Raw genomic sequence first — 27,562 nt, forward strand, 5'->3', positions numbered from 1 at the left:
GGGCGTTCGAGTGAAGTCAGATTCTTAGTTACGGTAATTCATGTTTCATATATAGCTTCTCTCATTTAGTTTCATTTATAGGATACAGGTTCTTTTCATATGTTTAATATGATATTTATCAATCTGGGTATGATCTCATGCATGTATTTCTTGAGGCAATTAGCTATTTTCCTCAGCGGGAGAGCATTGCAAGTGGTGAACAAAGGGGATAACGGATCCGAAGCCATTTGTAGATCGGATTAGAAACGGATCAGACCGATTACAACGAAGTTGATTAGCTGAGATCGTAATCCGATTGTAATCACTCTGGGATTGACGTCACGGTCAGACGAAGTTACGAGAACGACCAGTTTACTTTTCAGAGTCAATCAAAGTCGATCGTGAATTATCAATCTTAGTACAATTCAATATCACCTACTTACACCCAAATTAGAAGGACCACGGGCAAGATACAGTAGACAGCCTGAACAATGCCCAAAGCCAACAAATCATCCGCATCAGCCGGAACGCGCAAGAAAAACGCTCGAAAAGCCGCCAGAGTCACAGGAGAAGATCCAGATGAAGCCCAACCAAAATCAGGCATGAAGCCTCAGAGGGGTCAGAAGAAATTATCGAAAGCTCAGAAAAAAGCATTGCCAAAGATCAAACAGTATATACCACCTCCTAAACCACCTGCTCCACCTATACCCGATCCTTTGGATGGATTGGGTCTAGCGAGAACTCTACCCGCTGAGCTGGTTGTGGTTTTGAGAAGATTGGGTAAGAAGGATGATGTGACTAGACGAAAAGGGTTAGAGGAGCTCAAAGAAGGTTGGATAAATGAGCTTGTGACCACAAAGGATCTTACCGAAGATCAAGAGATGGGGTTGGAGAGGGAGCTGAAAGAGACTGCTATATTGTCTGCTATACCGGTATGGGTGAGTAAGCAGTATTTTCGTGATTAGAATGGTCTAGGTCGGATAGCTAAGTACTTCTTCTTCGGGATAGCTCCATAATCTCGCTAGCCTACTACAATCCCCCTTCCATCGTTCCTCGGCTATCCAGCTTCACTCGGACTTGTTATCTATCCCTTCATTACGGACTGCTATATTAGAGAGTCTCTCATTATCGCTATTACCCGGAACTCAGAGTAGGGATGTACTGGGTTCATGGATGGTAGCTGCTCTGGAAGAAGGTAGAAGAGCTGGAGGGGCAGGTCTGAGATCATGGGAAAACTCCGTCACCTGGTCTACTCCGACACAGAAGGAAGAGGGGGAAGACACAAGCTCGACGTCAAACGATTCGGAGAAGATTGTTTTTTCACAACACTTAGGAGACATAGTCGAATACTTGACTTTATCAATATTGGACCCAGCTACTTTACATGATAACATACATCCTGCACCCGTATCCTCAGCCCCTTCCACTTCGTCTCCGGCACCGAACAAGAAAGGTCAAAATACCAAAGGAGGAGGGAAAGGTAAATCCACCCCTACTCCTCAGCCCAAACAGCAAGTATCTGCCTCGACGTCAACAGCAGCGGAAGATGGCGAGATTGTGGAAGAGCGCTTAGCAAGGTATAGAGTAGGTGGATTGGTAGGGTTGAATTATCTGATACAACAACTACCGAAAGCGGCTATCAAAGATCTCCCAGCAGATTTAGTCAACTTGCTTAAGAATCCAGGATTATGGTTAGCTCTATCATCAGAGACCATCGATAACTCAGATTCAGATTCGCCAAATGGATTAGGTACTGCTCAACCTCCTATCCGAAGGGCAGCATATTCGTTATTATCTACCCTGGTTGAGAATTACCCAGAACAACTGAAAGAGCAAGACACGTTGAGGATGTTATCGGATGCTGTACTTGGTAACTGCTGGTTAGAAACGGAAGGGATTGTTTGGGAGACTGCTGCGATGGCTATCGCCAAGTTTATCAGGAGTGAGTCGATTTGTGCATCCCGTTTTTCCTCAACTTCAATAATATCATAGCTGATGAGCAAATGTACAGAGTGGCCTGAATGCTGGACGATCACCTCCGAGTCACAGTCTAGGCGTGGATCTGCTCAAGAGACGATCTCCGCAAATGGAGATGAAGAGGACGAGGACAATGATGACGACGATGATGAGAGCGGCAGCGATGAGGAGGAGGAAAGGCCAGAAAACTGTAATCAGGACGATGTCTCTCAATCAGCTCCAATCACCAGATCCCCTTATTACGCCAATTTCCTAGAATTCATTTCGACGATCTGCCCCACCATACCACATCTCACATATCCCCTACTCTTGGTGGTGATATCGACCCTCCCAGCCGATCTCTTGCCACTTGTCTCTTCTCCGACATCCCAGCTTCAAAACCTCTTCTCTCATATCTGGGCACCAGTGGATTCGAGATTACTTTCGACCCATTCACTTCCAGGACAACAATCCGCTTTCCAAGTATTTTTACAGTCCATGTTGGATTGTACAGGCTATCTGATAAGCAAAGCCTGGTCATCGGATGACGGCAAGGAGACTGCCTCCTGGCTGGTGATTACCCAGCTGGGCGATAAGGTGTGGAAAGAAGGTGTACTTGAGTTTGGTGGAAGAGGAGGCGGAAGGCGTGCTCAGAAAGGTGCTAGTCAGGAAGTAGAAGCCAACGCCTTTGGGAGATCTCTAGGAAGGTTGTCTACGGTCGATGCCGGTCTGGCACAGGATCTTTCGGAGATCGTCAAGCAGTCGATAGTGGAAGGTTGTTTCCCTGAGAACCCCTCAAGCTCCATCCTGTCAAGGAGCCTTTCAATCCTTTCAGCACTCAGGGCATCGACAGATAGTGAGATTGTGCTTCAGACAACCGAACAATCTATCACATCGTTATTACAGCGATGTGTGGAAGCATTACCTAAATCTATAGCGGGAGATGGCGTTTCCATCGTCACTATAGTCGAAACTCTTCTTGAAGGATACAAGCAATACAGTCAGTTGGTGCATGATGAGACAACGAATGTGAGTGTCTAAAAGATTCTATCAATATTTTCAACTATCTCTGACCCTGCCCTACTTCATAGTCTCTGGTCCAGGTTGTCCAGGATAATCGTGTTGTTCTTTCCACCGCACTTCCCTCAGACCTCCTTGTCTCGCTTCTCAGCGCCATACATTCCAAATCATCGAGCAATCAAGAAAGGATACAGCAGATCACCCTTTCCTTACTTCAATCATCCGAGACCGACACTGTTAAACCATTCTCATTTGCGCAGAGCTTGCTCTCAGCACCGACTAATGGACTGTTACAACCTGGTTCGTTGGATAATCTAGCAACGGAATCAACTCAATCAGCCCTTGCGTCAAATTCTCCTGAACCCACCAGCGTCACTATATCATGCTTGAAGGCTACTCAATATCTCTCTCGAGACGCGCTAGACGAGGTTCTTGCCCTAGTCTCTACAGCAATCCATGACTCAACCGAGAAGCTCATCACTGGTCACGATTTCTCGGAAGATACTTTGCCTATCTCAGCTTTCAAGATTTTTGCTACGTATGCATCGGAACATCTGGACGAAGTCATCAAATCAGACATCTGGATACAAAGCTTGATATCGGTACATCATGTGATCTTCCTCCTTCCTCGAGTTCCGGGTCATATCGCCTCATCATTTGGTAAAGACGAAGCTTTAGCTCAACTTTGGGTCAAAGTTGGACAGCTCGGTGACGAGAAGAAACAGCTGGTACTCCACAAAATATATCAAGCCCTGAAAGAAGGGATTCAACGTGTGGAAGTGGAAGTTGATCCTACAATTTTCATTGATGTAGCTTTGGCAACCAGTTTGGGAGATCTCAGAGCCCCGTCGGTCATCGAACTTTCTAGAAGTTTACTCCCTACAATCGACGAACTCATCGATGAGATCATCACCCATACAAATCAACCTCCCCACCCTTCGCTACCAATAATTGACCCGCTTGTACCCTGTTCTTCTGAAGCGACACCGGATATCTCGCTGGAGTCCGACTTTGACCTCATTGGACGATCAAGAGCAGCCAGATGGGCTGAAGCTGTCGTAGCGCTTCTACGAGCAGATCGTCAACTGGTGGCATCTCAACCGGCTTTACTCCAGGTGGCTCTAGCCGCGTACCAGCTTACACAAGATACTCTGGGCGTACCTGGATCTTCGAGGGGTCTCTATGCTCAATCGGCATCTATAGTACACCTGATGGACCTCGTAAGGGAGGTCGAAGGTGCTCTGTCATATGCTATGTCGTTCGTTGATGAAGCGCCTATCTCTTGGCACAACGATACCATTCAGATTCTCAAGGGAGGTTCCTTGCCTGAGAACGCAGATCTATTGCAGAAGCTTTTGTCTGCTTTGAAGAATGATATCACAGATACAGGAGGAGATATCAGTGCCAGGAGTTTCAAGGACGTATTGAGCAGACATTTCAGGCAAAGTGGTGCCGGAGAGGCGGAAGCTGAAGTTTGGTTGAATTTCGGTATGAGCTTGATTGATAAAGGTGAGCTAGTCGATGAAGAGAATTTATTCGATAGCTGACAAACCATGTTTCAGCACCGCAACTTGCGTTAGCGATAATATACGCTATCAAGCCACTTCTTCTAGACCATAAATCATTCGCTCTCGCTCAAAATCGTCTCGCGAATGCTTTAACCTCTGTCAAAGCTACACCTTCAGCAGTACGAAAACAAGGCATACCTTATATCAGATTATTGATAGCCTCCGCGCCACCGGCAGATGCAGCTTCAGTATTCTTGCCTCAACAACGAGCTATATTCGTTCTTAGACATGTCAATCCTTGGTTGACTGCTGATGACGACGAGGGAGAGATGCCTGAAGAAGTGGAGTACAGAATCGCTGAGTTGGAGACTGCTTTGGCACCTGTCGTACAGGATCTGTTAGGTGGTCATTGGGATTCTATCTTTGATCTCGTAGAGAGTGGTCTTGAGGTGAGTGATCGTTCTGTCATCAGACATACCGGAGCCGAGAAAAAGGGGATGGAGGCTGATGGCTATGTATATGATAGGATGCGTCATTGGACGATATCACTTCTGCTTGTCTCACGTACCAGTCGTTATTATTGCTCCAGCAGATACGAGACTTGTGTCAAACGAATAAATCGCTACGAGCAAGCTGGACAGCGAAAGATGATCATATGAAGGCTGTCTTAAACCTATTATTACAATGTCGAACAGGTGAGATGATTTATGTCCGTTGTGTGGAGCTTTAGCTGAGACCTCGTGCCATCTTAGCTGACTCCACACCGTTACTGATGATTCAAAACGTCGTACTTGACCTGCTGGGAGACATCCCGGAACACATGATGGAGAACGCTTCTCTCGGTCAACTAGCAGATCTTATCCATCTATCAACCTCTTCGGCTGTACAATGTGCTTCATATAGGATTTTGAGTAAAGTCATCAAGCATAATACGATAGCCTTGGTACTTGAGGTGGAAGCTTCTATCGCGGAAGCTGAAGAAGGACATCAGCATAGGACAATTGAGTTACCGAAGGAGCTGATTGATATAGTTGGGGAAGGGTTGAAAATCGATTGGATGGGCGAGATCGAAGTATACACTGTGAGTATATGACATCCTCCTCTACACCGAAGAAGCGCCTGTGTGCTAATCATGGTTCGTCAATAGGTTCTCGGTCAATTGCTCGCTTGGCTGGCTATCCTTGATCACTTCGAAGATGCCGTATGTCGTGTTAGCTCTTTTCAAGCGATGCTTAAACCAGCTGATATATATATCCAATCGAATAGTCTCGCACACTTCGATGGGCTTACTTGGACCAGCTAAACTCATCCAAGCTGCTTACCGAAGGACTGCTACCGATGTTGTTTGCCATGCTGGGCGTATCGGAAATGGGAGCCTGGAACTTCCCTGCAAGTCAATATGCCGTTGACGAGTTTTATCCAGAATGTGAGTTGCGCTGTGGAATCATCACACTAGAATGGATGCTGATATCATATACTGTTCTATAGTACTTGATCCCGAGGAGTTGGCCGATCTCACGCCGTTAGCATCCTACTTGTTCTATCGAGCATTAGTCACCATCCCGTCGGCCCTGAGGAGTTATTACGAATCTATCAAATCTCGACAACTGTCAATGTCAATGTTAACTTTTGTTGCCCGTCATTATTCCCCCGTGATCATCGCTCACGAATTCGAAGCTCTCAGAGAACCATCAGCGTTGAAACAACTTACAGAAGAAGGATTGAATATACGTATTGCTCAAGGTGGAGGAGCTACACTCGCTGCTTCGGCGGGTAGCGGATCTTCAGAAGCTATAGCGAGTTATGTAGTCGATGAACAACCGATGGAAATTGGAATTAGACTTCCTGCGGAATTCCCCCTCAAGGGTGTCGACGTAAGGGATTTGAGGAGAGTAGGCGTACCGGAAAACAAATGGAGAGGATGGTTGATGAGTACTCAGCAGACTATAACGTCAAGGGTGAGTGATGCTATGCTATGTTCTAGGAATCAAAATACATTTTTCTTGATCGAGTCTATGGCTGTGTTACATATTTTGCCATTTGTGCTGATATTATTGCTTTTCGTTCATACAGAACGGTCTGATCCTCGAAGCGTTGACGGTGTTCAAGAAGAACGTGTCACTCCATTTCGAAGGTGTTGTAGAATGTGCTATTTGTTATTCGTTCGTACTTTCCCTAATTCGCTAGAGCCCATAAAGCTGAGTAACTGACATGATGCACTTTCGTCTTCCGTTATATGTAGGATCATATCCCTGACGGACCGTACGCTCCCTACCAAACCTTGTAGGACCTGTAAAAACCGATTCCACGCCTCGTGCTTGTTCAAGTGGTTCAACAGTTCTCACTCCAGTAGTTGTCCTTTGTGTAGATCTTTGTTCTAGATGGGGAAGCGATGGCGAATTCGTAAGAGTGCTATAAGGGAGCTGCAACGTTGGAGATCATTTCAGAAGGAATATTCATAACAAGTTATAATAACAGAATACAATGCATTGCATGGCCAAGTCACATGGAATGGATGACCTTGTCTCGTCATTCACTTGATATAGATCATACGTAGATTTCACCTTGCCCGCCTCCACTGCCAGTATGGACAAGACACCTATTGTCACTAGCATATCCGTCCTCTCCCCTCGCCCTCATTTACAAATAGACTCGAGATCGCTACCTTTTATCGACCTGTTCATCATCCACCCTCCTCTTCTTCCCTTTCCCATCCACCGAATTAGCTGCACTTCCTCCAGCAGTTCCCGTAGTACTCTGTCTACCTCTACCTCTCTTCTTCTTCGGTTCACCATTCAGAGAAATGACATCCCCATCGTCGTCCTCCCCACCACGCTTATTCGTCGAGTGATGTGAATCCCTATATTTGGCTAAGTAGACCCTCAATACCCCTTCGTAATTATCGAACCCCAATGATCGCATCGATGTGAGTATATCTTCGCCGTTGAGCGTTTTCCGTTTCTCATTCAGACATTTCTCGGCTGCTTCGGATGTCTACGTTTCCATGCGGGATACAAAAAGATCAATAACGGTTATGTTGTACTTGTTTATTTTTTTGGGATACTTACAATGAACGATATGAATTCCGATACGCATTCTTGAACGCACTCTTTAGCTTCTTTAGATACTTTCGCTGAAGCTGGTAGAGAAGTTTTCATAATTCGAGCTACGTTTGCTATCTAATGATCCAGTGCACAACGGATGTCAGCCATCCGACCTCGATATTGACATCTGACATATATGATACACTGAAAGTAGAGCAAGAGCATGAACTCACAGGCAACCACCTATCTTGTTCTCTGAACTCTTCCACCTGGGCATCGGTGAACGGTCGATTGGAAGGTCCAGCATCGATATCTACCGATTCGTGCGGTCCATCTCCTACGGGTGCGATGTGTGGTAATGGATGAGAGGAAGAGGAGGAAGGGATTGTTGATTCTGCCATGGTGTGTGGAGGAGGGAGGAGGGATGTCAGAAGGGATGATGAGTGATTATGGTAGTTCGTTAAGCGTCTCGATGTCGATCTGTTCGTTTGTTCTTGATCTGTCGGATTGTGATGAGATGGGATGGCGGATTATACACAGATGGAAGATGATGAGTTTCAATAGATGGAAGAGAAGACGATGTATATGTTGATGATGATCGGCGAATTTCGGCTCTCGGCCGAGTGAAAGTGCATAAAGGAACGTCATATCAACAAAGATAGTGAGTGACACATCAGCAACGACCTTTCTTCACTCTTTGCTTTTGATCATCTACTACATCATCACACGAGTCGCCAGGATAGCAGACCCACCACAATGTCCAGCTCAAGACCCAAGGTGAATCTTCGCTCAACAGCGGTCAAGCGGATCATGCAAGAGGCCTCTGAGCTCGCCAATGCTGATATAGAGGAAGATGGTTTCGTTGCTGCGCCTTTAGAGGTGAGTAGGGTATAGCTGGCAACGCATAAGATATCAAATGGCATATAGTAGTGAAACAACAACTGAATCCTAAATGCGATATAGGACGATATATTCGAATGGCATTGTACGATGAGAGGTGTATCAGGCAGTGAATACGATGGAGGTGAGTCTGTTGAACTCTTGGATATTCACCAATCTAACCATATCATGTGCATCTCATGTATAGGGTTATACCACCTCAGGATACTTCTACCGCCGAGCTACCCGATGTCAGCACCTGATATCATTCTCATGACTCCCAACGGTCGATTCGAACTGGGAAAGAAGGTGGGTCAGCCTAAATCTCAAATGGTAAGAAAGCTTGCTGACGTGGAATGCCAAATGCAGATCTGTATAGATGGATTAACGAGTTTTCATGCCGGATCTTGGCAGCCTGCTTGGGGAGTGAGAACAGGTGAGTGATCATTCGTCCTTGTTAACGTCTCATTCCACCATTCCTTGGATCATCACCAATTAGCAGTCAGCTTGACTGACTGGGGTTATCTTTTTATCTTTCTCAGCCGTCGTAGGTCTTCGATCCTTCTGGATGCAGACCGGTGAAGCGCTTTCGGCGATAGGTGCATTGGACTACTCGAAAGAGGAAAGAAGGAGATTAGCGAATTTGTCGAAAGATTGGAAATGCCCGAATTGCGGCGTGACAAATCAAGAGATTATACCGCCTTTTTCAGCTTCACCTTCATCTTCTAGTGCTACACAGACCGAAGGACAAGCGGTATCCCACGTACATGATAAGGCGAGTCAGGAAAATGGTGAATCGTCAAGTGAGGTAGTTTCAATCTCAAATGATCAACCAGAAAAGGATCAATCCGATATATCGATAGATCCGAATCCTCAAGAAATACCTAGTATACTTCCTTCCTCGAATACCTCAACGATAGGTCCATCAAGTACGGGTCTACAAGCTTTACCAATCGATATTATCCCTCCTTCTATCGAGGAACCGCCTTCTATCCCTTCCACTTCTGGAAACCCTATACGACCTTCGCAATCCTCGAGAGTGGGAGGTGCTTCAGCTGTTGAGGAGCGAGAAAATTCATCTCCCGTTCCGACACGTACAATTTCACTCCCAACAACTGACCCCGTCATAAATAACGATACCGACGTAGAAACAATCACCAACGCAAACGCTACTGGTCCTCCCCCTCCCAATCTCAGACCCAATCAACAAAGAAGTCCAGCCTTCTATCTCCTAGATTCGTTGATCCTCGCTGGAATATCAATATTGATCATCTTAATTGCGAAACGAATGGCTTGATTATCTCCGGTCCGATCTAATCGGAATCGAAAGCACTTTCCATCGCCTTGCTGAAATTCACCCTCATGTGAATACAATCTTAGCACGATGCGCTTAGACTCATTTACGCACACCTTGTCAAGATTATACTGTACTCTCCTATAGACCCTCATTTGAATCTCGGATGACTTGTTGTAGATGAAATGTAAATATTGTGTAGACCTAGAATTGAAACGTTGTGAATTATCATGCATTTCATATCATATAAAAGTCAAAAAATAAGGAATAGAGAAAAAGGTGTATCTACAACGCTAACAGAATCAGGTATATATGTAAAAATTTGTGTTTAAGTCGGGTTAAGGAATTCCGACTTGTTATCACAAAAACATCGTAAAAGAGGGATATATATTCCATTGCACGCTCCTATATGGAGAAGAACGGTTGATCATTCCTTTGCTGTGGTTGTTGTTGTTGCTGTTGATTGGTTTGTTGACTTTGCAATTGACCGAAAGGGTTATTCGCACCGAACCCTTGCGCACCAGTTTGTTGGACCGCCATTCTGTTTGAATTGTGGAATTGAGATCCAACGGGAATACCTAAGATGGTAAAAACATAGATGTTAGCGGAAGAGTCATAGCCAGCCAGTCCGTCTTGGGGAAGGGGCCAGTAGGACTCACGTAGATTTCCAACATTTCCAAAAGTATCCAAACCATCTTCTCTACCTTTCGCCAACAACGCAGCCAGACCTGAATGTTCCCCATCATCTCTTTTCGGAGCGGGCGCGGTCCATGGCGTGGGTTTAGCCGTAGGTTGAGGTTCCAAGGGTTTTTGAGTAGTCTGAGGTGATTGTTGTTGTTGTTGGCTGACGACAGGAACAGGGAGGAACGAAGATTGCGGCTGTTGTTGAGGTGCAGGTGAGTATGATTGCTGTGATTGCATACCTCCACCAGGTGCGAATGGGTTGTTAGATCCGTAACCTGTAGGTTGAGGGAATAAAGATGTATTTTGTTGTTGTAAGAGTTGTTGTTGACGCATGAATTCTTCCTGTTGACGTTGTTGTTCCTGTAATGCCATCTGCTGTCTCATATATTCCTCCTGTTGTTGCTGTTGCATCATTTGAGCATGGAAGGGCTATTAAAATCACAAATTCAGCTCAGATCATTTGCAAGATAGCGTTGTCGGTGAATACGGTCCACTCACGTTGTAGGAAGTATATTGGGGTTGCAACTGCTGTTGTTGACCGTATCCTACATCTACCAATGGCCACCCTCCCGTAGGCATCATAGGCATTTGTTGAGTTTGTTGAGCGAATAGATCAGGTTGTTGTTGGTAGGCGTTGTTGGATTGTCTATTACATTAGGTGAGGGTCATATCAGCTAATGAGCACCTAGCGAACAGATTCTCGTTCCCCTTATCTTTCAACATCCATGTTGTTTTTCCTCTGATGCTCTTATCCTAGCTGAACTCGACATCAGGATACTCACATGTTCAGACTATCATCAAACAGAGCATTTTGATTACTCGAGTCCAGATCCTTCTTCCTCTTTTCCTCATCTTCTTCTGACAACCTCAAAGCTCTCCTCAGATCATCTTCCTCTTTCGTAATTTGCGATCTACGCTTAGCTTCATCTTCTGACATTCTCTTGGACTCCTCGATGGCCTTTTGTAGATCATCATCTTCGTTTCTGTTCCTGTTCGGTTTGGGTCTACAGGGTAAATCCGATTATCAGCAACTGATCTAACACGATACGATAATAACCAATTCCGTGCACTGACTTAGGGGTTTCTCTAGCTGGACTTCGAGGTTCACCATAATCATCATGACCTCTCAAACCGCTGTTCTCGATATTACCCAACATCCTATCTCTCATCGCACCTCTTGATCTCCTCTCTTCCCTCAATCTAGCGTCATCCTGAAGCAAATTGGTGATATCTTTGGCTTTTTGTCGTACATTCGCTCCGACGTCTTTACCCGTATCATCCACATATACGAATTCTTTCAAGGTCCTATCGCATCCCAAAACAATTGTCAGTCGTGACGCCTCGTGACGCCTCTTCAGGAAAGAGAGGGAGAGACGGGGACTCACTTTACAACATATATATTATCTTTGAAATAGATCACAACGTTCTCGGATCCAGCATGTAAGCAATAATCCAACAAAGTCAGAGCTTTGAATACATGTCTCCAGTTTTTACCCTTATCGTTCAATCTCTTGTCCATCATCTCCATGATCTCGACAAAATCGCTCCTACATACACCATCCACTTTATCAGCCAGCTTTCTCGCTGTCTATGATGATGATTGCTATGATAAAAGCTCACTGGTTATATGTCATTTGAGCAATCTCATTCATTTGCTGACCCGAGGGACCCCACGGATCGTTGGATGTCGCATCTCGGACTTTTGTCTGAGTGTCGGTATATCCCTTGGTGTAGTTCTTGGCCACTCGGAGAGCTACAATGCGCACAAGTCATCAGTACAGGTACAGGTGGATGGCGAATGTTTACTCGATAGGTATGCTCACCGCCTCGACCACTGCGGAAGAGCGAGAATGGCAGGTCAGCGTTCCGTTCTGGAGGGGCAGATGAAGAGGGGTTGAGCTCACAGGTGCTGTAATGAGGATGCCATTGGTGACTGTGGTGTCTAGAGTATCTGTGGTATGGTTGGGTGTGAGGTGAATGGTTGATGAGTATGGAATGGAATGGCGAAGGATGTTATGTTATGCTGTGGATATGTGGATGTGGATGAGCGTCATATGGATCGGACAACCTTGAAACGACCCAACGTAAGATGATCAGGTGCCACACAGCGGGGATATGGCACATGGAATGAATGGCACTCTCGGCGATATCATGAGGAACAATGAATCTAACTTTTTTACACGAGGAGACCACCATGTAGACATGGATAGACATATAGATTATAGCTATCATCCTTGCGTATCCTATCCATCCCCCAACTCACCCTCATCAACAGCGACTGCAATCGATAAATCCTGTCTACAGATTCGACTACCCAGATCGGACGACACGGAGGAAGAAACCCAGTCTGCTTAACCCTCAAAAAAAAACAGCAAAGACGTAATTTGTCAAATTCAATCAATTCATCAGAAAAGAAAAAGAAAGATTAGAGGATATAGAAAAGCTTCATCAAGATGCCTCCTATATACGTGAAACCTGAAAATGCGCTCAAGGTGGGTTTATCTATGGAGACCAGAAGAGATTGGCCGGAGGACATGCTAATTTGACTCTCTTTGGTGCATTACAGCGATCAGAAGAGCTTTTGGCTCTTGGGACACCTCAGTCTCAACAACAAGCTTTCGAGAACTTGGTAGAGGTGTTCATGAGGTGAGTGAACTCGAAGGAAGAAATATGGTCTTGCCTACATATAGCTATGAAGGTTATCTCGCTAATATCCTATATCTCCTGACCAACAGCAAAAAGTTCAAGCACACCCCTGTCAGCATTCTCGAGCCTATCGTGTTCAAATTCCTCGACCTATGTGTGGAGATGAACCGAAAAGCTCATGCTCGACAAGCCTTACTGCAATTCAAGAATGCTGTCCAAACTACCTCGGTCGCTTCTATCGAAAAGGTCTTGAACCACTTCATCGCTCAAGCTGAAGCAAGACTTGCATCAGCTACCGAACAAGCTAAAGCTGAGGTTGCCGCTCTACCCGAAAACCCAGTTGTCGACGACGAACTCCCTCTCCAACCCACCTCATTGCTCTTAGATACCTTTGTTGACAACGCTGGTGATAGAGAAAGAATCGAGAGGAGGTTGATTGCTCCCGCTCAGAAATTCTGCTGGGACGCTTATGACATCTCATTAGATATCGCCAAGAGTAACGACAGGTTGGAAGTAATCTACCAATCAGTCGCTCACAGAGCCTTCAGCTTCTGTAAAGTTCACCAGAGAAAATCTGACTTTAGAAGATTGTGCGAACAACGTCTCCGAAAGGATCTCACCAACGCGGCTAAATACGGTCATCAACAACATGCCATCAATCTCTCCGATCCTGAGACTCTCGGTAGATTCCTTGATACTAGATTCTTACAGTTGGAGACTGCTGTAGAATTAGAACTTTGGCAAGAAGCTTTCAGATCGGTTGAAGATGTTCATGGATTGGTTGCTGCTGGTAAAAAAGTAGCTAAACCAGCCATGATGGCCAACTATTACGAGAAATTAACCCAGATCTTCAAAGCTGAAGGTGGTAAACAGACTGCGGTCTTCCACGCTGCCGCTTGGGCAAGATACTTTCAATACGCCGAAAGGGCAGGTATCTCCAACGACAAAGCACCAGGAAGTGTCCTCTTATCAGCTCTTGCTGTTCCCCTTGGTGAAGTCGAGACCAAACAACGATTAATCGCTTTACTCAATCTCCCAAAGATGCCCACTCGAGAATCACTCGTCAAGGATGCTGCCGGTAAACATCTCAAGCGAGTTCCCGCCGATATCCGACAGATCTACCATATCCTCGAAGTCGACTTCCAACCTACCACTGCTTGCAAGACTCTTGCTCCACTCATCAGCTCTCTTGCTCCAGAGTACCAACCTTACCTCCCCGCCCTTCGAGAAGTCGTCCTCTCTCGACTTGTTCAAGAACTCGCTCAAGTTTATGACACTGTCACCCTTTCTCATATCTTGAACCTTGTCAAACCATTCGAGAACACCCCTTGGGCTACCGACATGCCTTCTCTCGAGAAATTCCTTATGTCCGCCTGTCGACGAGGGGACATTAGTGCCTCAGTTGACCATGTCGCTCAGACCATCACATTCGTCACCTCCACCGCTCAACCTAACCGACTTTCTGACCTCGCCATCGTCTTGTACAACACCATTCAATACCTTAACCCTACTCCTGTCACTTCTCGAGCTGATGCTTTCGCCGCTGCTCTGGCTCAAGCTGAAGAAGAACGAAAACAAGTCGCTCATCGACGACAGATCGTCCAGAAGAGAAGAGAATTAATGGAAGAAGCCAATTTGAGGAAACAACGAGAAGAATCCACCGCTTTGGCTGAGAGATTGAAGGCAAAGGCTTTGGAGGACGAACGAAGGGCGAAGGAGGCAGCTAAACAGGCTGAAGTTGATCGATTGAAGAAACAGATGGAAGATGCTCGACGAGCCGAAGCTGAACAGTTGGCCAAACAATTGGCTGATAAGGGAGCTTTGAAAGTTGATATCAAATCTATCGAAGATCTGGATTCGTCGAAATTGGTTGCTCTTCAAGTTGAGCAGTTGGCCAAAGAGAAGAGGGAACATGCCGAAAGACTCAGAATCGTCGGCAAGAGGGTTGATCATTTGGAGAGAGCCATGAGGAAAGAAGAGAGGCCGTTGTTAGTTGAAGATTATGAGAAACAGAAAGTTCAAGATAAGATCGAGCATGAACGATTAAATAAGGAATCTAAAGAATTGGCCATCCAACAGCAGAAGACATCGGTGGAATTGAAGAACAGATTAGGAAGGATGTTACCTGATTTCATCGTTGCTAGGGATAATGTCGAATCTCAACGTGAGCAGGAATTCAAGGTTGCAAGAGAGAAAGCAAGAGCGAAGGTGGAAGAGGAGAAGAAGAAATTGAAAGAGAGATTGATCGAGAGGAAGAAGGCTGAGAAAGCCAAGAGGGAAGAAGAGAGGAGAGAAGCTGAAGAAAGGGAAAGACAAGCTGCAGGTGAGTTTACCGTTCGATGGCATCAACGCGAGACATTATTTGTCATCGCCCATGTTCGCTCGATGGTGGTAGACGCTGACATGTATCACTTCACTATCGCAGAGGAAGCCGAAGCTAGAGCTGCCGAAGAAGCTGCTCGCGCAGAAGAAGAAGCCAAAGCTGCTGCTGCTATTGAAGCTGCCAAAGCTGAAGCTGCCGAACGAGCCGCCAAAGCACGAGCTGAGAGAGATGCTCAGCGAGCCAAGGATGAAGAACTGCTCAAGATGCGATTGGCAAGAGAGGAAGAAGCTGAGCGTAGACGAGCTGAACGAAGTAGCGGTGCGGGAGCTTACAGACGACCTGGTGCCCCCGCCCCCGCTGCTGCTGAGACTCCTGCTGCTGCTCCCGCCCTTGCCCCTACGACCGTCAAAGCTGGAGGATGGAGAGAGCGAGCCGCCGCCAAGGCTGCTGCCGAGGCCAATGGTACTGCCTCACCTACCGCAACTCCCTCTTCACCCGCTCGACAGGCTTCCGCACCTGCACCGGCCGATGGCCAAGCTCAAGGTGATGCGCCTGCTCCCGAGAGAGGTGCTAAGTGGACGAGAGGTATGGGAGGAAGAGGTAGAGGAGGTGCGACCCCACCTACATCAGGAAGAGCTCCTTCGAGTAGATGGTAAATGTTGTTAATGACTTGATTTAGATTCTTTCAGACATATTGTGATTAAGTTATATATGGAATGCATTGATTTGCACAGGCTGCACAGCAAATACAACCTTGCCCAGTGCTCATACGTTTGTGAAATATCAATACCCATGATACACATTTTCACCTTGGTCGCACATATGCAGACGAATCTGAGGATGAATGTGTCATCATTGTAATTACATTGCAATCAAACTACAACTTTTGTATATCCAACGCTAGACGGCATGATCCGTGCCAGATCAAAACACCCTCCCTAATCCTTGACAGGAATAACATCTACCAACATCAAACCCAAATAAGAAATCATTTTCTCGACCTGTTCCACCACATTTATAGCATACCCTATAAATTCATTTGAGGAATCAGCGTACGATCTTACACTCTTTCACGACGGTTGAAGTTTATAAGAGCATGATGATGATCACTTACCTCCCACCGATCCTTGGATCACCAGGTCCTACCACAAGTGCTCCAGGAGGTACGTACCCGGGACCTCTCTGGACGAATATCTGTTGTCCAGGCATCTGTTGTTGATGGGCCATCATGTGATGAGGTGGGGGAGGTGGAGGAGGTGGTCGAGGAGCATAATGAGCATTATGGCCTGGATATGTGCCCCACGCTCCCGGCGGGGGAGGCAAATGGCCGTATGGGTTTTGCTGCTGGGGCTGTTGAGGGAAGGAAGGAAGAGGACGTTGGAAATTTGCTGAAGATGAGGTCGAGGGGTTGGATTCCGGTGAGGTAGAGTGGAGATATGAGGTTGATAGGGCCGATGTATACGGTTTACCGTATTTCTTCCAATCCTAAGTGACAAAAAGGCAGTGTCAGTGATCTGACATACGTGATTGAACCGTGATGTAATCAAGAGCCGAATGTTGATCTGTATGATACACAGCCTAATCACTCACTGTCTCATGTGGATTGGAAGGATCATTCGCCTTATACCCCGTATTATTACATTTATGACACCAAAAACCCTTGGGATAAACCAATAGCTGTCCTCTCCATAACAACGGTCTACCAGGTGTAGGAGCTTCCGTAGGAGATAGATCTGCAGATGTTGCCGGAGGTCTAGATGGTCCAGCACCATTCTCATTCTGATGTATAGGTTCTTTACCTGGTGGTGGACCTGATGGAGAAGAGAATTCACCTCCGTACCCTGCAGATGTTGAGGGATTCCGAGGTGGTAGTTGAGGTGGACCAGTCTGCTGAGTTTGAATGGTATTTCCAGTATATTGCGATCCCAATTCATGCTGCGGTCTTCTACCAAAGCCTACACCTACACCTGTTATATTCTGCTCTAATCTGTCGGGCATAGGTGGTGGACCTGAGAAATCCATCCTTGACGGTCCTGCTTCCAGTGTTGTTTCCGGCTGGGCTGAATGCGCTGCGGAGGGGGTGTATGCTGGAGGAGGGTCGAACGGATCATCGTCGTTCGGTACGGCGTTGTTGGTTGTTGTTGACGGTGGTGGTCCGGAGGGAGGCGCATAAGAGGTAGACATACTGGCTTTCTTGATCACTTGCTGTCGTTTGTTTTAGAAGTTGGTTGATGATCTGTCTGAAGATGATGTGAAAGCAAAGATAGAAATTCCTCGTGCAAGTTGCCAAGATTTCGTTCGGATGACGTTGTTCAAAACACTGCCTTTACGTTAACCCGCTGGGTTGAGTATGGTTGAGTGCTGAGTGGCAAATGCAACCGCTGTTAGTTTGATTTCAGATCAACTTACATGGATTACAGCTCAAGGCAGTCTACGAGCATGATTAGGATACTCTATCATACATATTCATAAGCTCATACCGACAGTCTATACATGGTACATAAAATCAACCAAAGGCGCCTATATATTGGTTGCCAACTCCAGTCCCATATATCGCTTGCGCAACTTTCCTCGAAGTATACCCCAATTTCTAAACCTCTGATCCTGATACCCCCTATCAAGCGCGACTTACCACATATCCCCAAGAGAACAGTCCGGTAAACGAGCATGAAAGGGATGTCGCAAGTGTGGCAAAGTATCATGATACAGATGCTGAATATATTCATGAGCCAGCAAAAGAAAGAAGCTTCCAGTGCTTGTACGAAATCGGTCGCATCGTTGGGGTTGGAGCGACTCAATTGATTGGCTCGATTTCTGAGTATTTCGGTACCAGTATTATGACCAACAAGAAAATGGAGCAGAACGATCATTCCACTTATAACCATATTTGCCGCCAATAATGGCAGAATGCTAGCTGGCTGAATGGCAAGTCTACAATTTAATGTTGTTGCAACATGCTCAGCTCAATCCTCATATGATCTGTTAGATGGAGTAAGAGTACTGTACCGTGATATGGATAACCCTCCACGAAAGATCCAACAGATTTGATACCCCGCGAAGATGATATTGCAGAAGGTCACTTTACATCACAATCGTCATTCCGTATAGATGATCAGCTCAAAGCCGGTACAGTATTGAGGCATTTGTCGATTACTTCAACTTGACTCACTAATTATCCCGAGTGTCTCAGAGATCTCGTGTATCAGGAACCTGAGAACTCGAAGGAACGGCTCTGCCTGCTCTTGAGCTTCATCAATACGTAAGCGATCATGGTACACCTGAGAAGTCGCAGCGTAGGAAAGTGTAATAACGATCTGTCCATGACCCAATCCAGTACTCACACGGGTGTTTGCAATTCGGATTCCACGTTGACACTTTTTACGTTTTCCTTTCTTCCTAGGTCTGAATTTGACCTTCTCCAATTGCTGAGGACGAATACACCAGGTCGTCGGTTTGATCATCAGTTCACCCGTGTCGGGCAGACAGCTACAGTACTCACTTTCACCAGACCTGCCAGTGCCCTCATGTCCTCCTGGTATGTTCTCTGAAGACTCGGATGATTGTTCGCTCGTTGTGGCATATCGTATTGCTACAATCAGTCAAAGTACTGTATGGTATGCTTGCTTGCTAGCTACGGTATACCTCAGAACACATTCCCAAAGGTCTACAAATCTGCTAGCCTTGTTCTCGTGGTGTACTACTGCATATACTGGAAAGATGCACTAGCTGTGGCGGCGTAAGCTGTCTTAAACTCTTAGACAAGTCGCTCTTGATCAGCTGGACGACGACACTCTTCATCATCTTCCAGCGGATTAGAATATATTCATCTCCGATTCTATGAGGTAATCCTCTCAGAGAGTGCCTATACATTTCATGCGACATATTTGGAGAGATACAAATGCTTTTCAGGAGAGTAATCTAGTACATACAGCCACCAATCGTTTTCTCGTGTCCTGCTTTCTACTCTACCGTATATAGCAAGACGGTACTACTTATGACAGTGTCGAGAAAAAACGTGATGCCAATCATTGAGTATGACTTTCTCCTTTAACCGCTTCTTTCATCTATTGAGCAGTCGAGTTCGGCAGCACACAAAGGCTTTGTTCGATTGGTCGACTCTCACCAAATATGACCCGAAAGAGAATAGCCAGAGTAATCATAAGCACAATGCTGAGGAGGGCTCTATGACCAGATTCACCATTCCGCCATCCTTTGGTTCCGTAACAAGGGCAGATGGGAGCATGGTTGAAAGGTTCAGGCTGGTGGAAAAGGAGAAGTGCGAAAGCCATCGATAGGAAGACGATGGACATTCCATTGAAGAAGTGGTGCCTAAATCATCCAGGACGTTGGTCAGCCCCTTGGGAACATGGATCAGAGGCTTTCGGTTAAGTCAGGTCAATGAACTCACATTTCCATATCCTCGACTGATCTCATGACCAAAACGTGGAGGACATCCAGAAATGCCAGTGTAAACGCTAGGGTGCACTAGGTTGTCAGCTTGGAACGCTCAATTAGGGAAAACGCAAAACCTGCAATACGGAAAAGTCACAGTGCACCTTCGAATGGGTTTCATGAGGCCTTCAAAAGCAGGACTCACCGAGACAGAAATAGAAAGGACTCATGTCATCGTCACTTGAAGGAGATTTAGTTGTCGGTTTTCGACCGGTGGAAGCATCATCGTTGCTGCAGATACAGGTATTGTTAGGGTCGGATACCGTAGTTGCAGCTGCGTCGGTGGCATAACCTCGTGTGGAGTCGTGATTGGGCATGGTGTTGATTGCCATATCTATAGATAGCTATGGACGGCTGAATGGAAAGAAATGAAAATATAATAGACATTTGTGAGTATCGAAGGGGGATTGGGAGAAGTAAGACCGACAACAAGGAAGGTTGATCGAGTGATCATACATGACTCCATACTCCCCTCATCGTAAACGTCTTGACTTGATGTCGCACTGCATGTGGCGAAAACAAAAAGGTAGGAGTAGTACTCTTGTACAGCCACGAAAGGTCTCAGATGAGCAATACAGTGTGCGTTCGCTCGCGGGTATCGTTCAACCGCTCCTGGTAAGCTGGGCGCTACCGGTCTCCCATAGAACGATTCTGTGCGAGCAGGTGAACGGAGAGAAGAACGCCAATGCATTCGGGATGAATGTCAGGATTGCAGTACCTAAATTCGCCACTTTTTTCGTATTGGCGGGTACACGATCCTCGAACATCCATCGCCATGAATGACCCCTTGTTGAAGGATCGTTCTCATTCAACTTTTAACCACTTCGTTCCATTACAGATCAGTGATAGTCTTTCCAATCTGTTTTCAAAAGATATTTTCGATTATACAGTATGTCTCCTAGTCCTGGTATACGCCACTCGCTCTTTCAATTCACATTTCCTTTCTTCCCCCTCACAACGTACTTTGATCAATTTTCCTATACTTCAGCCATCATCTTTGTTTTTACGGGGACGTTTCACAGATGAATGACAATTTTCTTTCCACCTTTCTTTCCAATTGCCACTTCCATCTCATTCGCAATACCCTCTAATACTTTGTTCCATTCTATCGCCTTGGAAAATATCTTCAACATTTCTTGTAAAGCAGTTATGCTGATCTCCCTCTCAGACTCGTGTTTCGAAACACCCTTGTGTGTTTCGTTGGCGTTGGCAAAGTTGATATACAAGACGTTATCCGCACCCGCACCATTATCTTGGGGACTCTCACCGAAAAAGGTTCGTATCTCAATCCAGATAAAGCAGAGACCAAGGGCCATAAGGAGGAACTTCAGGATTGACCTGCAAAAAATTTCGGCAGTAGTCCATTCTTTGTGTGTCTCAGATAACGGACAACTGGGTTGATGAGGTGTTTGTTGAGGACGATAGAAAATCAGGAATGAGGCTACTCCGCTGTAGATCATGATAAAAACGAGAGTAAACACATCCCGGCTGAAGTGTGATACGAATTGTCAGCGATCATCATCATTTGTCCAATCCCTTGGATTCGACTTTGTCCAGATGAACGCAAAGAACTTTCTGTTCCACTTACTCTACAGTGTTTTGCGGATCGTATCCGACATATAAACTAATGAGAATCACCAACGCCGGCAAAAATAGCCACACTTTCAAGTATTCATCGAGTCAGCAGATCAGCTATTTGATTTACAACTCTGATTTGATTTAATACCTAGGTGGGACTGGAGGACTCACTGACCAGGTCAAACTCAATGCCATCATCAGGATTAGACGGTTTGTCTTTTGCGTTACATTTGCATGGGATGCGTTGCATATCTGAATGGGGCATCTCGGAAATTCTGATCGTCATGTATATTTCTTTGAGAGCTATTTGTTAATCTTGCAGAAGGATGAAAGATGTCTTATAACGATGTGAAAGATCTATTTAATTTGGTCGTGACAAGATACTATGATTGGTTTGAAAAAGGTTCATGAGGGATGACGAGCCCTAGTGATACTGGATTCATGTCGCACACACTCCTGTTATGATTACCAGCTATTGAGACTTCAAAGAGACCATGTGAGTCCCAATTGCCGAATACCACTTTTTTGAATCATTGATACAAGACTCTTTGCAGTAAGCAAAGATTATGCATTTTGACTGGTAGCTACAATGAAAAGACCTCCTCTATTCCTTGAATCGTATGTGATTCCCTTCCTGCGGTGCCGTCTTGGCCCCTTGTGAAGGAGCAGGCTCGACTCCCAGCCATATCCTTCCAATTTCCTTCGGGAGATCCACCCAAACACCACCGCATTCCTTCCAAGAACCCATTACCCGATCTAATTCCTCTCTATATCGTCTAATATCATCTTGTTCAATATCCGATAATTCATGACAAGGTATTTGGACATTCATGAAATCTCTCGAGGGAATTGCCATCCTCTGTACCTCATCGTCTCCTGAAGAACACCAAATTTCCGTAATTTGATCGGCTAATGATTGCATGATCAATCTGGTATGTATTTCGTTCTTGGTCAATGGATGAGGTTCCACATGAGGGTCGTAACTGTGTGCATTTGACGTTGTACTAGTGGGTGAGGGGTAGGGAAATGGTGAGAGGGGTGAAAGGATTGAAGGGAATGGTTCGGTAGATGGGTATCGAGGTGAAGGGAACATTGCTGAGAAATGATTGACGATCACTCTTCTTGCCTTGATGGTTTTAGCAAAATTTCCAACTTCCTCAGGTGTCGAATGACCCCTACTGAGAGCTTTTTTCTGAACTTCTAAACGCTTTTCATCATCTTTCGCAAGTATATCTTCGAAGCTATGATGTCCATTCCCATTTTCATGTGGGTGACCCTTCTTGCCATCTGTCGATTTATGAAAGAACAACTTATCCCTCTTCGCTTCAAGAGAAGGTTCCAAATCTTTCTTCCGTATTTTCATACCTTTTTCACCCCTCTGGACGTCATGCGGTATATGTCCATTCGTACACTCATGTACCAACAAACTCGGATTTTCACACATCTTCTGGAAAGTGGAGTTCTCAGTCCCACCTGAGCAGTCTCCAAAGATGACTAATTTTCGAGGTGAGATTCCGGATGGCGGTGGTGGGTGGATCACATCGCTTGAAGGGAGAGTATACGGTGGTGGCGGCGGTAAAGAAGTGAGGTGTGAGAGAAGGGATAATGGATGTTTGATGGGTGGATCGAGTGACGCGAGTGCCTCTGCATTGGATTTCAAAAGGGGTATCAGGGAAGATGTATCTAGCTGTACACGGGGTATAGGTTCTTCTAATACATATCCCAGTGATGGTACTAAGCAAGTACGGCAAAAGTAAGCTTAGTCTCCGATGTTTCGCAGAAGGGCCGAGTTTAGGCACGTGAACTTCATATCATGGAAGTTGCCTCACTTACCTCGATGATGTATAGGTCCAGCTTTCACACTCCATCCTTTCCCACTCTTCCCATTCCCCTGTTGCAGTATATTCTCCCAAACACCATCATCATTCGCTATAAAGTCTATCCCAACAGCTTCATTACTATGCAGATTCTCTTCTTCACAATCTACCGATGGTTCTTCTCCTTGTTCGAGTATTTCATGTATCGCAAATACACCTGCGAGGTTGATCGAAGTCACACTCAAAGTCGTCCTGATCAACTTCCTTATTCCAGCTGGACCATATATGTGGAAAGACGCTTTTTTCTTTTTACCCAATTTTGCCAGTTCTTCATTCTCCCCTGGCTTCACTCCTACACCGCTCATGATAGTCATCATGATTGCTACTAAGCCTAGAGTATGATCGGCGTGCATGTGAGTGATGAAAATCCGGGATATGTTGGCGATTCGTAAAGAGGATTGATGAAGTCGCATGAGAGTGCCATCGGCTGCGTCGAACACTATATGAAGAGCAATTTGAAGTGAGCGATATGCATATGCTAAGCTACAATGAGAGCAAACGTTTTTTTTTGGGGGGGGGCTTGAGAAAACCAAATCGATACCTCTATCTCACAAGGTGATGGGCGATCGATCATGGAAAGGTAAGGATCGTGATGCTTACACCATATTTCATTACCAAAATCTAATGCCAACGACGAGCAATTCCTACTCAGTATAGGTCCACCGCCTAGAAAGAGTTAGGTGGTCAATTTAGAAAAGGAATTGATGACCTCTAACACGTACCACTGCTGGTTCCCAACTGAGATTCGATCGGCAGGATAGTCAGCCATAAGACGCAACGTATGCGAGAAGCGATTCAAAGGATCCGGACATCCACTTACAAACGTCACTGACACCGGCGACAAAGGCTTCGCCTTCTGACTATGGCCTATCTGAGCGGCCATTGCGACACTCCTTACTGCTCGACGGTGATGTGTGAATGCTATAGGTTGTAGTCAAGAGGTGAGTAGTGAACACGATGCTCAATCTAAATCCGTCCGAGATGGACTTGCACGGTGGAGGATCCATGTTGCGCTCTGACGACACTTGGCTTGGATCGGACATTAATCGAGTGAGCGGAAGTGCAAACGCGTGAGTGACACGTGGGGATTTCTCACCCATAAAGGGTGGAATGATTTAAGGAAACTGCTCAAGTAGAATTTCAGATTCGAGCTTTTTTTCGTTCTTGGAGTCCTGTTCATACGTTGGAATACATCTTGCACCTTCACAAAGACCATCAACGCTGTGCAGATCATACTCAAGACAGGATTCTGCTTGGTGTCATCAGAGAATCACTCGCTTCCACCATTACCGACTCAAATTTCCCATATACAACAGCAACAGCAGATTCCCTCCCCTAATCCGGTCAAATCGATAATCTCATTTCTTTCGCCATGTCCGGCTCACTCACCCACATCCTCTTCGAAGGAGCCTCTGGATATGCTTTATTCACCGTATCCATGCAAGAGGAAATTGCAGCCAAGTCAAAGAAATTACAAGAATCCATCAATGACATAACTATCTTCTCAAGGATGATTCAACTAGCTTCATTCTTACCTTTCACATCTGCCGCTCAAGCTTTGGAGAATGCCAACGACGTATCGGAAGGTGTCTTGAACGATCACTTGAAGAACCTGCTCAACCTCATAGTGCCCAATGCAGCTGGGAAGACCAACAAGAAGCAATCTGGTGTTGTATTAGGTGTAGCTGAAAGAGGTTTAGCAGGTGCGATCCAAGGTGAACTGGGTATCCCTTGTGATACCTCTGAAAGAGCTTTGGAATTGATCAGAGGCGTGAGATTACACCAGGAGAAGATTTTGATCAAGGGAGGTATGCAGAAAGGGGATGTTGCCATCGCTCAATTGGGTCTGGGTCATTCGTACTCTAGAGGAAAAGTGAAGGTGTGTATGAGATTCTTCAAAAGCCATTTTTCCTCCCCTGCTTCGTGAATCCGCTCTAGCCCATTCTTGTATTCCCATGATCCTCTTGAAGCCTTGATTTCGTTATTTTACTTACTTACACCCTCCCCTTGACCCAACCCAGTTCAACGTCAACCGATCCGACAATATGATCATTCAAGCCATCTCCCTCTCTGATCAACTCGACAAGGACCTCAACACCTTCTCGATGAGGGTAAGGGAATGGTATGGATGGCATTTCCCAGAATTGTACAAGCTTGTTCCAGATGCTCATCAATATGCTACTCTCGCCGTCTTGATCGGAGATCGAACCAAGATAACTGAAGATCTATTGGAAGAGATGCAAGCTATTTTAGATGATGATGAGACTAGGGCTAGAAACGTCTTGGATGCCGCTAGAGCTTCGATGGGATCCGATATAAACGAGATTGATCTGATCAACATTTCGAACTTTGCTGAACGAGTGGTCAAATTGGCCGAGTACAGAAAGAGCTTGAGGAGATACTTGGTAGAGAAGATGAATGTGGTGGCTCCTAACTTGTCGGCTTTGATTGGTGAAACCATCGCTGCTAGGTTGATTTCCCATGCGTGAGTTACCTGTTCTTCGTTCTCACCTTGACATCGAATAATGTCAGCTGACTTAACTTGATTGATGCCATTATAGCGGTTCCCTCACCAACCTTGCCAAATACCCCGCTTCAACTGTCCAGATCCTCGGTGCTGAGAAAGCTCTTTTTAGAGCTTTGAAGACTAAGGGTAACACTCCTAAGGTGAGCTAAGCATTCTTGACATGGGTAGTCCGACTCAAGCTTACTCTGTGCGACGATCATAGTACGGTCTCATCTACCACTCCACTTTCATCGGACGAGCCGGTACCAAACACAAGGGAAGAATCTCTCGATTCTTGGCCAACAAATGTTCTATAGCGTGCAGAATCGATTGTTTCTCTGATGTACCTACCAACAAATTCGGAGAGGCTTTGAGAGCCCAAGTCGAGGAGAGATTGAACTTCTTCGAGGTGAGTCATTCAATCGCTCAAATACAAAAGTATCTGGTATTTCTTATACTAATTGTGTGAATTGATCGATCCATCATAGACCGGTGCACCAGTGTCCAAAAATTCCGAAGCAATCCAAAAAGCTCTTACTGCCATTGCCGCTGATCTAGGGGACGACGACGATGAAGACGATGACGAGGAAGGTGACGTCAAGGAAGATGATATCGCCGATGCCGTCAAACAAGTAGAGAAAGATCAAAAGGAGTCTAAGAAATCTAAATCCAAACAAGCTTTGGATCCTGAGTTGGCAGCTATCGCAGGTGGCCTACCTGTACCTGTCGCTTCGTCTACACCGTCAAAGGAGAAGAAAGATAAAAAGGAGAAGAAGGATAAAAAGGAAAAGAAGGAAAAGAGGAAATCTGAAGCTATGGATATTGACGTTGAGGTGGAAGAGAAGAAGGAAAAGAAAGACAAGAAGGAGAAAAAGGAAAAGAAAGATAAAGAGGAGAAGAAAGACAAGAAGAAGAAGAGAAAGTCTGAGGCTTAGAGTGGGGGGAGAGCACGATATAGAAAGGGGTTTGGGTCTTTTCGCATTTTTCTCTTAGCTTCAAGCTTCATCCATCATATCAATCTCAACTTTACTTTTTCCAACTTTCAATTTCTTTTAGCTTTTATTGCTTGTTCGTTCTGCTCGCATGGATATATACCCTATCGCATGAGTTTGGTAAAATTTTTCATTCATACGAGTACAACATTTAGTGAAATCTTACTGAATCAAGAGGTAAACGATATGAGGAAATAGAAAGGTCTATCGACACCATTCTAACCGATTGTTCTATTCACATACACATATAGGTTGATCCTCTGGATCTCCGAATTACTGACCAGCAGAATTATTCCTTATCATCGCACTATCATCCCTGTGTCCCTTCTGTTCAATCCAAGGCGGTAAATTGCCTTCTGACCTCCTTCTCATCTCGCCTCCCAAAGCACAGACCATCCGTCTAGCTTCGTCGACAGCCTCTTCGAGCGGGGCAACAAGGTCCGAATCTACGGATGTACCGCCCAGGTCGAAGTCTAGTGAATGGTCTCTCGCGGAGTTGAGGGCGTCCATACGGGATTGGAGGACGAGAAGCCATTGAGTGTGAGCGAGTGAAAGATCAGGAGGGGAAAATGCTAAGTGAGACGGATATACGATATCAGTATCTATATATGTGGTATATATCTTGATGTGATGTGAGTATGGAAGAGAGATAGACTCACGAGCAAAGTCGGTTTGACCTTCTCTGACAAGTAAGGATGAAGTGGCTGGCATGGTGATAGATGTTCAACTGCTATGGACTTCAAAGGTAAAAATGAATTTTCTTTAAAACTGTTATTGGGCCACTCGTAATCTGTTGCTTGACTAGACTTTGGCTTGATTTGATT

The 27,562-nt window shown here is 45.5% G+C and overlaps 11 protein-coding genes across 11 annotated transcripts; 4 read left to right on the forward strand and 7 right to left on the reverse strand.

The window, feature by feature from the left end:
• Positions 1-470: 470 nt before the first annotated feature.
• I203_104490 (uncharacterized protein) lies at positions 471-6,844 on the forward strand (the record flags this gene model as incomplete). The annotated part of the gene is made up of 12 exons (XM_065517552.1): positions 471-917; positions 988-1,921; positions 1,991-2,964; positions 3,027-4,464; positions 4,518-4,912; positions 4,990-5,158; positions 5,216-5,544; positions 5,611-5,664; positions 5,730-5,889; positions 5,952-6,421; positions 6,537-6,625; positions 6,706-6,844. The coding sequence occupies 12 exons, from the start codon at positions 471-473 to the stop codon at positions 6,842-6,844; spliced, it is 5,598 nt and encodes a 1,865-aa protein (XP_065374370.1).
• A 280-nt stretch (positions 6,845-7,124) lies between these two features.
• On the reverse strand, positions 7,125-7,908 carry I203_104491 (uncharacterized protein; the record flags this gene model as incomplete). Its single annotated transcript, XM_019143922.1, has 3 exons — positions 7,125-7,457; positions 7,532-7,642; positions 7,741-7,908. 3 exons carry the CDS (start codon positions 7,906-7,908, stop codon positions 7,125-7,127), a joined length of 612 nt encoding a protein of 203 aa, XP_019006971.1.
• Positions 7,909-8,263: 355 nt separating this feature from the next.
• On the forward strand, positions 8,264-9,683 carry I203_104492 (uncharacterized protein; the record flags this gene model as incomplete). Its single annotated transcript, XM_019143921.1, has 5 exons — positions 8,264-8,386; positions 8,471-8,531; positions 8,595-8,695; positions 8,756-8,822; positions 8,929-9,683. The coding sequence occupies 5 exons, from the start codon at positions 8,264-8,266 to the stop codon at positions 9,681-9,683; spliced, it is 1,107 nt and encodes a 368-aa protein (XP_019006970.1).
• A 402-nt stretch (positions 9,684-10,085) lies between these two features.
• On the reverse strand, positions 10,086-12,291 carry I203_104493 (uncharacterized protein; the record flags this gene model as incomplete). Its single annotated transcript, XM_019143920.1, has 9 exons — positions 10,086-10,258; positions 10,340-10,793; positions 10,863-11,010; positions 11,147-11,368; positions 11,439-11,669; positions 11,750-11,911; positions 11,985-12,117; positions 12,188-12,198; positions 12,269-12,291. The coding sequence occupies 9 exons, from the start codon at positions 12,289-12,291 to the stop codon at positions 10,086-10,088; spliced, it is 1,557 nt and encodes a 518-aa protein (XP_019006969.1).
• A 526-nt stretch (positions 12,292-12,817) lies between these two features.
• I203_104494 (uncharacterized protein) lies at positions 12,818-15,989 on the forward strand (the record flags this gene model as incomplete). Its single annotated transcript, XM_019143919.1, has 4 exons — positions 12,818-12,856; positions 12,931-13,010; positions 13,100-15,333; positions 15,436-15,989. The coding sequence occupies 4 exons, from the start codon at positions 12,818-12,820 to the stop codon at positions 15,987-15,989; spliced, it is 2,907 nt and encodes a 968-aa protein (XP_019006968.1).
• A 268-nt stretch (positions 15,990-16,257) lies between these two features.
• Positions 16,258-17,517, reverse strand: I203_104495 (uncharacterized protein; the record flags this gene model as incomplete). Its single annotated transcript, XM_019143918.1, has 3 exons — positions 16,258-16,360; positions 16,448-16,818; positions 16,924-17,517. 3 exons carry the CDS (start codon positions 17,515-17,517, stop codon positions 16,258-16,260), a joined length of 1,068 nt encoding a protein of 355 aa, XP_019006967.1.
• Positions 17,518-19,358: 1,841 nt separating this feature from the next.
• Positions 19,359-20,102, reverse strand: I203_104496 (uncharacterized protein; the record flags this gene model as incomplete). The annotated part of the gene is made up of 4 exons (XM_019143916.2): positions 19,359-19,397; positions 19,500-19,662; positions 19,742-19,808; positions 19,931-20,102. The coding sequence occupies 4 exons, from the start codon at positions 20,100-20,102 to the stop codon at positions 19,359-19,361; spliced, it is 441 nt and encodes a 146-aa protein (XP_019006965.2).
• Positions 20,103-20,801: 699 nt separating this feature from the next.
• Positions 20,802-21,101, reverse strand: I203_104497 (uncharacterized protein; the record flags this gene model as incomplete). Its single annotated transcript, XM_019143915.1, has 1 exon — positions 20,802-21,101. One exon carries the CDS (start codon positions 21,099-21,101, stop codon positions 20,802-20,804), a length of 300 nt encoding a protein of 99 aa, XP_019006964.1.
• Positions 21,102-21,967: 866 nt separating this feature from the next.
• On the reverse strand, positions 21,968-24,123 carry I203_104498 (uncharacterized protein; the record flags this gene model as incomplete). Its single annotated transcript, XM_019143914.1, has 5 exons — positions 21,968-23,097; positions 23,197-23,679; positions 23,841-23,906; positions 23,963-23,978; positions 24,061-24,123. 5 exons carry the CDS (start codon positions 24,121-24,123, stop codon positions 21,968-21,970), a joined length of 1,758 nt encoding a protein of 585 aa, XP_019006963.1.
• A 489-nt stretch (positions 24,124-24,612) lies between these two features.
• I203_104499 (uncharacterized protein) lies at positions 24,613-26,681 on the forward strand (the record flags this gene model as incomplete). The annotated part of the gene is made up of 5 exons (XM_019143913.1): positions 24,613-25,119; positions 25,262-25,725; positions 25,802-25,907; positions 25,970-26,155; positions 26,235-26,681. 5 exons carry the CDS (start codon positions 24,613-24,615, stop codon positions 26,679-26,681), a joined length of 1,710 nt encoding a protein of 569 aa, XP_019006962.1.
• A 330-nt stretch (positions 26,682-27,011) lies between these two features.
• I203_104500 (uncharacterized protein) lies at positions 27,012-27,449 on the reverse strand (the record flags this gene model as incomplete). The annotated part of the gene is made up of 2 exons (XM_019143912.1): positions 27,012-27,310; positions 27,398-27,449. 2 exons carry the CDS (start codon positions 27,447-27,449, stop codon positions 27,012-27,014), a joined length of 351 nt encoding a protein of 116 aa, XP_019006961.1.
• Between the last annotated feature and the right edge of the window lie 113 nt (positions 27,450-27,562).

This window comes from Kwoniella mangroviensis (assembly GCF_000507465.2).
Source record: "Kwoniella mangroviensis CBS 8507 chromosome 1 map unlocalized Ctg01, whole genome shotgun sequence".
In the NCBI taxonomy this organism is placed as follows: Eukaryota; Fungi; Basidiomycota; class Tremellomycetes; order Tremellales; family Cryptococcaceae; genus Kwoniella; species Kwoniella mangrovensis.